This window comes from Asterias rubens, unplaced genomic scaffold, assembly GCF_902459465.1.
Source record: "Asterias rubens unplaced genomic scaffold, eAstRub1.3, whole genome shotgun sequence".
NCBI lineage: Eukaryota > Metazoa > Echinodermata > Asteroidea > Forcipulatida > Asteriidae > Asterias > Asterias rubens.
The window spans coordinates 1-13,470 of NW_022985793.1; the positions used below are offsets into that span (position 1 = coordinate 1).

Consider the following 13,470-nt stretch of genomic DNA (forward strand, 5'->3'; position numbering starts at 1 on the left):
TGCTGCAGTGTTTGAGAAATTAGTACAAAAATGTCACAAATTTGTTCGTGACGTCACTCGGGCAGACTTTTTGTTTTCCCGGCAATGCCGACCGGTATATTGCTGCTAAATGAAGAAAAACACTTTTTGAAATGTACCAACTCACGACTTGGACGTATACATGTACTTTGCACGTGTGTGTACTATACGCATTGCAGGCAAAGTCTGCCTCGATTGACGTCACAAAAGGGGTAGGCGGAGTCAGCCCCCCAAACAACTTTATATATTTTTACACATATAAATCGTGACAAACAATTACTAAAAAATTGTTTTATTGTTCGTATGCATTATGCTCTTATGTTTGAATGAAAAAAAATTCTATTTCAGGTGACTTTAAAGAATAACAAATGTAATAGATGGTATAACTAGAGAGGTTTTGCAAGCGTGCGGATACATATACAGATATGGATATGAAAACCGTATCCATTCACGACAGCCTCGTGTTGAAATTTGTTTCGTAAACTATAGGTATGTTTCACTTGAGTGCGTTCGCATTCATCGCGATAGAAACCCCATGTTTATACACTGCATTTTCTCAACGTTTTGCTTGCAAATGACTGACAATTTTCTATCTATATCAAGCACGATACAAGTGAAAGCTATTCCGTGGGAAATGTTTTTGATCTGGGACAAAAATACAACTAAAAGTCTGCAAAACAGTATAGTTTATCTACGAGCCCCTGAATCCGTTGCAACTGGTATGCAAAAAACGATAGTTGCGGATACGAGTCACGTGAACACACAAAGTGTCAATGTATCGGTATCTGTATGTGTATCTGTACACTTGTGGTCTATAAAAAGCCTTTAAAACAGTTGTTATAAAAAGCGTTTGAAACCGTTTGTTATAAAATGCAAATGGTTGGAAAGATGTTTTAAAAGCAATGATCCACACAAATTTGCCTCGAAATTGCGTGGTTTTCCTTTTACTTTGCAAACTAACACGGTCGGCCATTTATGGGAGTCAAAAATTTGACTCCCATAAATGGCCGACAGTGTTAGTCGATGAGGTAATATGAAAACCGAGCAATTTTGAGACATGTTTGTGTGGATCATTGTATTCTACTTTTACAACATCTTTCTACCCAGATGCATTTTATAACAAACCGTTGCAAATGCCTTTCAAAGACCAACTCGACCGATCCAAGGCAACGTGTTCCTTTCAAGCCATGGACCCTTTCGGTACAGAAAAAAAAAAATCACAGATTTACAAATAACTTACAGGGTTTACAGAAGGTAGTGGTGAAAGACTTCTCTTGAAATATTATGCCATGAAATGCTTTACTTTTTGAGAAAACAGTATCAATTCTCGATAACGAGAATTACTGATTTATTTTAAACACATGTCATGACAGGGCGAAACATGCAGATACAAGGGTGGGTTTTCCCATTATTTTCTCTCAACTCCGATGACCGGTTGAGCCTAAATTTTCACAGGTTTGTTATTTGATATAGAAGTTGTGATACACGAAGTGTGGGCCTTGGACAATACTGTTAACCGAAAGGGTCCAATGGCTTTAAGAAATTATTACGTTGGCACGTCTTGAGGGATGGCTTAACATGCTTTGAGAAAATATATATTACAACAATTTCAGCGCTGAACTATCGGTACATTGGCAACACTAGAGAAATAGACTATAGTATGAGCCTTCCCAAAAACATCAACCAAATACAGCACAACCATGTTTTAGGTTAGCAGGTTTAAGAATTAGCACAAAAATTGTACTTACGGTTGTTTGGTGAGCTTCTTAATATGCCCATCACACCGCTGAAAGTGAAGCCTCGGTGGAAGACGTGGTTTATTCGCACTCGCTCATAAACTACCTCGATCCCCCGCTCGCTCGATCCCTCACCGAGCTGCAGCTAGCCGCGTTTCTGGCCCAATTTCTGGCCTGATTTTCGTAACCGAGGAGAGAACCCATGCAGTTAAAGGCGGTGGAATTTTGACCTCCTTAACGATTTGTTTAATAGTAGGTGAATCAGAGTAATTTTGTTCAACAATTCTGCAAAATAAAACATATAGGGAGAATTAGATTAATTTGTTGCATAATTAACCATTTATTAGCCGCAACAATTAAGACATCATCATCTAGACCATAATTTCAATAAAAAAACATCTGCTAAAAAACTTGCACTCACCCCGAGCGTGAATGTACCCTTTTTGTTTCATAACAGACGGAAAATTATACATAATCTTGTAGACCATACCTCTGGGCAGACTTCATATTGGAGGGAGCTCAATCGGTCCACCAATTAATACCTAATTAGCCGCTAGAATACACACCGTGCTGACACACGTCACACGGGAAGTACAGCCGGTAGAAACATGGCTATAAGCACCGTGTGTGATGCCGGTCGAAGGGGTACCGGTCAAGCTCGGTACGTACCTGGTGCCGGCCGGTCGAAGGGTCACGCATAATACCATGGCCGATATGGGATCGCAAACACGGGGGCATGGTCTGTGGCATAGGGTATATGTACTAAACGCTTTCAGTGTGGTACACCATGCCGGGGTACACAGTGCATGTCCACGCGAAGACCATGCAGACTTGTGGGGGTTAACGGATCATGGTTTGTAGGGTGGTTCATAACATACTTGCTCTATAGTCATAGGCCTTGAGGCTGTACAGAATTTTAGGCAAATCCGACCTCCGCAACAGACAAAAAAAATACCAAAAAGTGTTTTTTAAGTAATGGGTGATTTTGATGATTTTGGATTACAAAAGTTCAAATGCTTGCTGTTGAACGGTGGAATGCAGTAGAATGTCAAAATTTCCATGGTTTTAAGGTTGTATCCTGACCTTAAAGTCACCTGGAAATAGTATTTTTTTACTTTCAAACATAAGAGTATAAAATATGCTTACGAACAATAAAACAATTTGTTTAGTAATTGTTTGTCACGATTTACATGTTAAAAAAATATATAAATTTATTTGGGGGGCTGACTCCGCCTACCCCTTTTGTGACGTCAATCGAGGCAGACTTTGCCTACAATGCGTATGGGTGATTTTGATGATTTTGGATTACAAAAGTTCAAATGCTTGCTGTTGAACGGTGGAATGCAGTAGAATGTCAAAATTTCCATGGTTTTAAGGTTGTATCCTGACCTTAAAGTCACCTGGAAATAGTATTTTTTTACTTTCAAACATAAGAGTATAAAATATGCTTACGAACAATAAAACAATTTGTTTAGTAATTGTTTGTCACGATTTACATGTTAAAAAAATATATAAATTTATTTGGGGGCTGACTCCGCCTACCCCTTTTGTGACGTCAATCGAGGCAGACTTTGCCTACAATGCGTATAGTAAACACACGTGCAAAGTACATGTACGTCCCAGTCGTGATTTGGTACATTTCAAAAAGTGTTTTTCTGCATTCAGCAGCAATACACCTGGTCGGCATTGCCGGAAAAAAACAAAAAAAATTTTTTGTTGAAACGTACAAACTCACGACTTGGTCTGTACATGTACTTTGCAACTGTGTTTACTCTACGCATTACAGACAAAGTCTGCCTCGATTGACGTCGCGGACAGCGCCCTCTCGGGTTGGGGTCTACTCTTAAATTTGTAAATAACATAAGCACTGATAAGAACTGTTTATTCACATTCCACTCATCAAAACACATTAGTGACAAAAGCTTTATTTTGAAAAAATATCACAGGTGACTTTAATAAGAAACTCAAAATTGGAGAAAGAAATAATCTTAAGAGGCATTGACTCTTTACTTAGGGGTACCCCCAAGTTTGCGTCATGGTTATGGCAATGTTTCAGTAGAGTCATGAGTGCAGGGCCAAGTTTTATGGAAGCAGGAAATTCTGTGCCTATACAACAAGTGTATTTCACAGCCTAGGCATTCTACGCTTAAAAGGCTAGCGCAGAAATTCGGTACTTGCACGTAAGCAGGGAACAGTGATCGTAAGCACAGAATTCGGCAGTAAGCAGAGCCATGAAATTGGGCCCAGTTTGTCGAGCAATGAAACTTTGGTGGAAGAGAGATCTTACTATGGTCTTTTGGAAGCATCAATAAAACATTGTCAGCAGTTTTTTTTAGTATTAAAATGGCAGGAGCCTGTGTTTGACTTAATATGGCTACTTAGCTTAAAACTCAAAATTGGGGTGAAAAAAAATCTTAAGAGGTATTGACAACTCTTTACTTAGGGGTACCCCCCAGTTTGCTTCACAGTTTTTGCAATATTTGAGCCGCTGTAGAGTCGTTAGTGCATCGCCCAACATCATGGCTCTGCTTACCTTAAAGCCATTGGACCCTTTCGGTAAACAGTGTTGCCCAAGGCCCACACTTTGTGTACCACAACTTCTATATCAAATAACAAACTTGTGAAAATTTAGGCTCAATCGGTCGTCGGAGTCGAGAGAAAACAAAAGAAAAACCCACCCTTGTTTCCGCGCGTTTCGCCGTGTGATGACATGTGTTTCAAATAAATCCCTTAATGAACCCTTAATGCCTTGCTTTACAGCAGTACCTATGAATTGGACATGAAACAAACCTCTTATTACCCTATGAGGAAATCATTGGCGTCAATTCATCTTGAAATGTAGGGTGGGGAGATAACGGGAGTATTGTCATTTACGCTGTATGGTTCAGGGCCAGCATTAGGGCCCGGAGGACAATTTCAGGTCGTAAGTGCTCCTGGTGCAATATAGGCACTTTTGATAGTGTCCCCCACTGTGTAAATGAGGGGATGTGCCCCCCACCAACCCCCCCCCACCCATTCTTTCTTTTGATGTATATGTAACACACACACGAACTGACTCAGTGCAAAAGAATTTAACTTTTAAACAACCACTTTTAATGCTCTTCACAGCTCTTTCTTCGTCAAGATATTAAACAAACTTTAACTTTTAGCAAAAAATTGCAAACTGCAATAAAACTCTAACAGCTGTATACTAACTATTGGCCAATAGTAATAAACAATCTCAAAACACTAGGATCCTAGATTTATCAGTTCACGAAGTCAATTCCGCGATTAATATCCGATTTATCAGTTCACGAGTTCAATTCCGCGGTTAATATCAAGGATACGGGCACTGGAATTCCTCCTCCACTCGACACCTTGCAGCTACATGTACAGATGTAGGTACGCAGTAGGTCAAATAGTTCAGAAGTCCCGGGGAAACTTGTTGCAGCTAGGTAGTACGTCTACACCCAGTCCAGCAGTACATGCATTCCACAGTCCAGCAGACAGCGAGTCCAGATGTGGAAGGTCCGCAGTTTCATTCGTCACCAAGTACCAACACTCCAACAGTTTAGAGTTTATTCAACTTGAGAAGCTGATTATTCATAGAGAAGATCTAAGATTGTAGATCTGAGATCTGAGAGCAAAATATCCACAAAAATACAATCACTATTTGCTGGACATTAATATGCTTTATAAACCTTTAAAAACAAGCCATATAATTATTTGCAGTATCCCCCAGATTTAACCAAAATAATCATCCATAAGCACATGTGAAAAACATGAGGCTTGAAACTCTTTAGGAAACGATTTATAATAAAACAAACTCTTACCTGAGAGCCAACAACTGCCAATAAATCTTTACTGGTTTGCAGGAACACAAAACCTGCTAACAGGAGGTTATTATTTCTCCCTCAACTATTATATTTCAAAAACAAAACGATGAGCAAACTTTTACATGACATGCATAACAACAAACATGTCTGCCATAAAAACACTCTCACATGGCCTGGACATCTCCAGTCAATTGAGGGCGCTTTCACCTGTTCCAGCCTTGAGGGCGCTATCACCTTTTGAGCTCTGGGCTACATCCTCCCCTTCTAAACTCGCTGCATCGTCCCGATGCATTCATTTCGTCTGGTCCCAAACAAAAATCTGCTAAGTGCTGGAACGAAATCTCCAAACTTAGGGGTAACTGACAAACTGTAGGTAGGCTGACCTAGCGTGTCGTAAGTGAATCGCTGAGGGAGTTTTCGTACTCTGGAGGGGCGGGAACTCGGGAATGCACCTTGGTCATCTTCAAGATTCTCTGATTCAACCTCCTCCACAACTTGTTCCACAGAGATATCCGATGGAAACGTAGCATCATGTAGGCTAAGCTCAGGCTGTGATGTAATCAGGCTTTGATTAACATTGTCCTCAGTAATCTCAACAGGTGTAGCCTCAACAACCTCTAATTCATGGGGTTCATGATCATCAGCATCGCTGCCAATCCCTTCAGGATCCAAACTATCACCAGGTGGGGGGTCGGACACTGTAAGATCATCTGCTGGTATCTGCTTGAGATCGTCCTCGCTTGAAGTTAGACCACTGCTCTGGACATCATGACTGCTGACGCAAACACCATCTTCATCCATCCCATTCATTGAAGGAAGTGACAATGTGTCTCCATCAACACTGGGGTCTAGGGTGACAGGAATGCCATCATCATGGACATCGTCAATGGTTTTCAGCTGACAGTCTTCAGGGCAAGGGTTCACATTCGGTTCGGTATCACTAGAGAGTTCGGCTTGGGTGTCCATATAGGGTGTCTCCTCAGCAGGATCCATAATCGAACATCTTTCAGAGTTCAAAAACTGGGAATAGGGAACAAACTCCTCTGCCGCTTCCCTCAATGTCGACTCTACTTCAACTGAAGAATTTCCATCATGTGCACTAACCTGTGGTCCAAAGTCAATTGAACCTTCATCTATCAGGATGTTTTGTGCACTAGATTGGGTATCGGGCTGTACAGTAGAGTCTCGCTTCTTGGGCCACACAACCACTACATCAGATTCCTCGGAGTCTGACTCTATGTATTCAAGTTCTCTTTCTGGATCACCGGGGTCACACTGCACAGTTTCGGGTTTCTTTGACTGTCTCGTTATGGGTCGATGTACCTTCTCAGAGGGCGGCTGCTTGGGTTCACCTGTGAGCATTCCAATAGGAAGAATCATGTTCCTGTGAAGTGTCTTAATCTTACCCTCACCAGCTTCTGGTTTGAGCTTATAGACTGGTATATTGTCACTATGTCTGCAAACAACGAGGTACACATCTTGTCCCCATTTATCAGCTAGCTTATGAGTACCTTTCAAACCCACATTTCTGATAAGGACACGATCTCCAGTCTGAAGTTCATTTCCTCGCACTTTCAGGTCATACCTTCGCTTGTTTGCTGTCGCAGACTTGGCCGACTCTTCTGATGCTCGCTTAAATGCACTTTCTAGATTACTTCGCAACTCTTGAACATACTTCGAGTGGTCCTTGTTCGTTACACCATCAGGAGATGTACCAAAGGAAACATCAATAGGAAGCCTGGCTTCCCTTCCAAACATGATGAAGTATGGGGAAAATCCAGTGCTATCATTTCGAGTGCAATTGTAAGCATGTACCAGGGAGCTAACATGCTTACTCCAGTGCTGCTTGTCTTCATTCTGCAAAGTCCCCATCATGCTCAACAGTGTCCGGTTAAACCTCTCAGGTTGAGGGTCACCCTGAGGGTGGTAGGGCGTAGTCCGTGATTTGCTTATACCCAACATCCCAGTCAGTTCCTTGATGAGTTTGTTGTCAAATTCACGTCCTTGATCTGAATGCAATCGGGTAGGTAGACCATAATGCAAAAAGTACTTCTCCCATAGCAACCTGGCAACTGTTCGAGATGATTTGTCCTTTGTCGGATATGCTTGAGCATACCGAGAGAAATGATCAGTGATGACTAGAATGTACTGAGCACCACTTCGGTCCTGTTCAAGTTTCAAAAAGTCTATGCAAACCAACTCCAATGGGTAAGTAGTTGAGATGTTCACCAAAGGAGCGGAGATCTTGGTGGGTGTCTTATGCGTCACACATCTTTCGCAACATCGGATCCACTCCTCAACGTCAGACACCATCTTTGGCCAGTAGAATCTTGGTCTAACCAAAGTGACTGCTCTCTCTACACCAAGATGTCCGAGGTCATTATGCAGGCCTTTCATTGCTTTGGTTCTATAGTTCTTGGGTAATACCAACTGAAATCTGGCAAGTCCGTTGGAGTCCATTGATCTTCGATACAATGTTTCATCTCTCAGAACAAGACGATTGAATTGGCCGAGCATAATGTTCAAGTCCTTGGAGAAATCATCAGATCTCTTGGGTCGTACCCCATCTTTGACAAACTTGATAAGTTGACTAATATCTGCATCAGCTTCTTGCTCCTTCCTCCAATCAACATTATCCAGACCGACCATCTTTGTCTCAGTGTCTGGATTGCAGTAGTTTGACGGAACTGCTTCGGCACTCATTGCCATGGAGTACACGAGAGGTAGATCATCATCACCGTTTGAAGATGGACTAACAACATCACCAGCAAGATAACGAGCACAGATCGCATCAACTTGTTCCTTGCCACAGGTCTGGTATCTCTCCTCACTGTCCTCTTTTAAACGTGTCTCAAGATCACGGATCATCTCGTCCTGGTTAAACTCTCCACCACCGACAGAATTTGGGTCAGGTCTCCGTGATAAAGCATCAGCATCTTGGTTGCAGTGACCCGGCTTGTAGTGAATTGTAAAATCAAACGTGGACAATGCTGCTAGCCACCTGTGTCCGGTCGCATCCAATTTCGCTGAGGTAAGTATATACGTGAGCGGGTTGTTATCTGTGTAGATCTTGGTACCCTGGGCCGAGTACAAGTAGTCTTTAAATTTTTCAGTTACAGCCCACTTTAGGGCGAGGTACTCCAACTTGTGAGCTGGATAGTTTTTCTCCGCCGGGCTCAAACTGCGGCTAGCATATGATATAGGTCGTACTTTGTGATCTATTTCCTGACAGAGAACTGCTCCTAGGCCGTCACGACTGGCATCTGTATGTAGAATAAAAGGACTGGCCATATCTGCAAACGCTAACACAGGTGCAGTACAAAGCCGCTCTTTCAAGGTTTGAAATGCTGTTTCACAATCTTGTGTCCAACGTGGTCCAAATGGAGCTCTCGGGTTGACAGAATTTTCCTTAGTCACAGAGTCCTTCTTCTGAACACCCCCCGTCAGCTGAAACAAAGGTTTGGCCACAACAGAAAACCCTTCAATAAATCTACGATAATAACTCGCAAACCCTAAAAAGGATCGCAGTTGACGGACATTGTCTGGACAAGCCCAAGTTTTCAACGCCTCTACCTTCCCCGGATCAGTCTGAACTCCTTCTCCAGAGACAATATGGCCGAGGTATCGCACAGAAGTACAACAAAACTGGCATTTGTTCGGAGAAACCTTCAAGCCAAACTCTGCAAGACGGTCGAACACCTTAGCAAGTCGCTCTTCCATTTGCTCCAACGTCGAAGAAAATACAATGATGTCGTCCATGTACACCAATACTTCCGACATGTTCAGACCAGCCATACACCTCTCCATCAACCTTTGAAAAGTTGCGGGAGCCCCTTTTACACCTTGTGGCATCCTCTCAAACTGGTAAAACCCAACGGGGCACGTAAAGGCTGTCTTCTCCTTGTCCTCTGGGTTCATTGGTATCTGATAATATCCGGACTTGAGATCAATGACGGAGAACCAGTTACACCCATGTAGGCAGTCTAATGCTTCATGAACAAGTGGGACGGCATATTGGTCTGGAGTTGTTCGTGCATTCAAAGTCCTATAGTCGATACACAGGCGTATTTGTCCATTCTTTTTACGGACAATAACAATGGGTGAAGCATATCTACTTCTCGACTCAGTGATCACTCCTATGTCAACTAAACTCTGGATGTGGTCTCGCAGATCCTGCAAATCCCTTGGAGCAACACGTCGAGATCTTTCACGAAACGGCTCCTCATTGTTCAGTCGAATTTCATGATACGCCTCAGTAGTCACACCAATATCCCATTCATGTGTAGAGAAAACTTCAGCTCTCTGAAATGCAATCTTTAGTAGTCGCTCTTTCTCCTTGGCATCTATCGGTCCCCAATCAAAGGGTAATTTCCGGAATTCCTCTTCTGTAATTGAACACTTTGGGCTCGGTGAAGTCTGTGTCTTCACTGTTGACGATGTCACCTTACATTGTACCACTCCAGATGAAGATGGATTCGGAACATCACTGGTTTCGCTGCTTGTGTCACTTACCCATGATGTCAGGTACGCCCCTGCTACAATACATCTTCGAGACAAAATAACAGGCCTGTTGTTCTGGTTTTGATTTGTGAGGCAGACCTTTACTTTACTAAACCCTCTCTTGATAGTACAAAGCGAGCAAGAAACCTCTATCCCTCCAGGTAGCTTATTTGGGACAAATGAATCCAGTAATCCGGTAACAGACTTCCCACATTTATTTCTGATCACTCCCACTACTTGTTTGGTTGACCCAGCTGGAATCTCCACTCTGCCTCTGGCTTTGAGTTTGACATACCCAAGTAAACCATCAGGGCCTGCTTTTGTCGAACATCTGATATCTTCATATATTTTATCACAAACTGCATCAATCGTCACTCCACTTGAGTCACGCTGCACCTCTGAGTAGCAGTCCTTGAATACTCCAGCATTTGTACCAACTATCAGCTGGTAATCAACAGCACTTCTGCTATCGGGGACAACCAGAGCAAGAGTTCGAAACATCTTTTGTGTACCACAGAATTTCTCGTTGAACCCAAGGTTGATTTCAGTCCATCCTAAGTATGGCATAAGATCATCACCACCATGCCACAACACTAAATCTTTTAGCGGGTACAGTGATCTTTCAAGTGTATCAAAAAACTTCTTGTAAATGAGTGTCACTTGGGAACCACTATCTACAAGTGCACTCGTCTCTACCCCATCCACCTTGCATGTCCTGATGGTCAGTCCCCCAATCAGTCCCTCTGGAATGTCGGTGTCGGCTTGACATTGGTAACTTGGTTGAGTACTGCATGGCCTTAGTTCTGTTGGGGCATCGCATCGGCCTCTTTGGAATGCCCTTTCCCGTTTCCCTGAAGATAGAATTGGATAAACCTTTCGCTGACTTTATCTGGGTCGGATGGATTGGCACATTTTGGACGGTAGTGGCCTTCCAAACCGCACTTGAAACAAAAGTTTGGACGCTGATTTGCTCTGCCTTTATCACCTCTCTGGTCAAACTTACAACTTTTGGCCTGTGTTTTAGGTTGTTGTTGTGGGATGGAGACTGCAGATGGGTTGGAAACAGACTCGGGCTCTCTATGGCTGATCTTTTCTGCTTGTTCGGCCTCTTCTCTCCTCACCATCTGAAGAAGAGATAGATACGTAGGTGGTGTTTTCACTTTATCCTTCAGTCTGAGGTTGATAAGCATCATGTCGTTGTATAGTGTTCCACGAATGAACTGAGACAACAGCAGTGAGTTTGCTGAATCCGGTAGTGCACCCCCTTTTCGAATCAGCTTCCGAAGAAGACCCTGAAGGCGTGTCAGAAAGTCTGAGGGCTTTTCTTCTTTCTTCTGATGTAGCTGATGAAACTTGATTCCCAACTCCTCTGCTGATTGTGTGTCACCAAATGCAAGTTCTAAAGCAGTTAGGTAATCAGCTGCTGTGGCTTGTGGGTTGTCTCTCCTATAGTCAGTGATCATATTTGCAGCTGGGGCACGCAGTGCTTCTCTTAGTCTCTTTCTCTTCTCTCCTTCATCGCTTTCCTCTTCTAATTGCCCATGGACAATTTCCACCCACAGATCAAAGGTTTCTTCATCTCGGGCTGGCTGCTTAGATCCAGAAAAAGAAGGAAGTCTTCGGCTGTTTGATATTTTGCACATAGACAGCGCCTCTCTCAACCCCACTGCAACATCCTTTGATCCATTTGCTGTGGATTTCATTTCTTCTCCATGATTTTCAGGTTGTTTCTCTGCTGAGGATGGCAAGTCTTTGGACGACGACGGCAGCAAACCTCGCGACATTAAGTCCGCTATTGTTACCTTTTCACGAGGGGAGTTAAATTGTTGAATTGTGAACACAATTTGTTCATCGGAAATATCAAGTCGAATCCTCCCATCAAGAGGAAGTTCGACATCCTTCATGGCAAGGTCAAATTCGACGAGAAGAAGAGTTTGGCTGTCTCTATCCTGGCGCGAAACACTAGCGAGATGGTTTATGGTCTGATATAAAGCAAGGGCTATGTCATCTGTGGGAAAATGTACCGTGGTTGCACTGACAAGAAGAAAACAATGAGTAACACGTAAATCTTCCTTTTTGCACCATGACAAACCTAATTCCCGAAGCTCTGCTGAACAGTCAGGCATTTTGTATTTACGATTGAATTAACACAAAACAAAATTTCAATATCAAAAAAACTTGCGTGCTGTGGCACGTTTGAATTTGACAATGCAATGCACAAATTATGCAACACACAAATCAGTTGTTGACTCTCAGAATGAAATACTAAAATTAAACCTGTTTAAACACCAGCTATGAAGAACACTAAAATATATTTAATAATTCAACTTGCACGAGCAGATGTTTTTTTTTTTTTAGTTTCAGGCCTCTACTTTTCGAGTAGGTCCTGGCAAGGTCGCCAATTATGTAACACACACACGAACTGACTCAGTGCAAAAGAATTTAACTTTTAAACAACCACTTTTAATGCTCTTCACAGCTCTTTCTTCGTCAAGATATTAAACAAACTTTAACTTTTAGCAAAAAATTGCAAACTGCAATAAAACTCTAACAGCTGTATACTAACTATTGGCCAATAGTAATAAACAATCTCAAAACACTAGGATCCTAGATTTATCAGTTCACGAAGTCAATTCCGCGATTAATATCCGATTTATCAGTTCACGAGTTCAATTCCGCGGTTAATATCAAGGATACGGGCACTGGAATTCCTCCTCCACTCGACACCTTGCAGCTACATGTACAGATGTAGGTACGCAGTAGGTCAAATAGTTCAGAAGTCCCGGGGAAACTTGTTGCAGCTAGGTAGTACGTCTACACCCAGTCCAGCAGTCCATGCATTCCACAGTCCAGCAGACAGCGAGTCCAGATGTGGAAGGTCCGCAGTTTCATTCGTCACCAAGTACCAACACTCCAACAGTTTAGAGTTTATTCAACTTGAGAAGCTGATTATTCATAGAGAAGATCTAAGATTGTAGATCTGAGATCTGAGAGCAAAATATCCACAAAAATACAATCACTATTTGCTGGACATTAATATGCTTTATAAACCTTTAAAAACAAGCCATATAATTATTTGCAGTATCCCCCAGATTTAACCAAAATAATCATCCATAAGCACATGTGAAAAACATGAGGCTTGAAACTCTTTAGGAAACGATTTATAATAAAACAAACTCTTACCTGAGAGCCAACAACTGCCAATAAATCTTTACTGGTTTGCAGGAACACAAAACCTGCTAACAGGAGGTTATTATTTCTCCCTCAACTATTATATTTCAAAAACAAAACGATGAGCAAACTTTTACATGACATGCATAACAACAAACATGTCTGCCATAAAAACACTCTCACATGGCCTGGACATCTCCAGTCAATTGAGGGCGCTTTCACCTGTTCCA

The 13,470-nt window shown here is 42.3% G+C and overlaps 1 protein-coding gene across 1 annotated transcript; it reads right to left on the minus strand.

The window, feature by feature from the left end:
• Positions 1 to 10,853: 10,853 nt before the first annotated feature.
• LOC117306696 (paraneoplastic antigen Ma3-like) lies at positions 10,854 to 12,762 on the minus strand. The gene has a single exon (XM_033791174.1). The coding sequence runs from the start codon at positions 12,193 to 12,195 to the stop codon at positions 10,867 to 10,869; it is 1,329 nt and encodes a 442-aa protein (XP_033647065.1). The 5' UTR covers positions 12,196 to 12,762; the 3' UTR covers positions 10,854 to 10,866.
• Between the last annotated feature and the right edge of the window lie 708 nt (positions 12,763 to 13,470).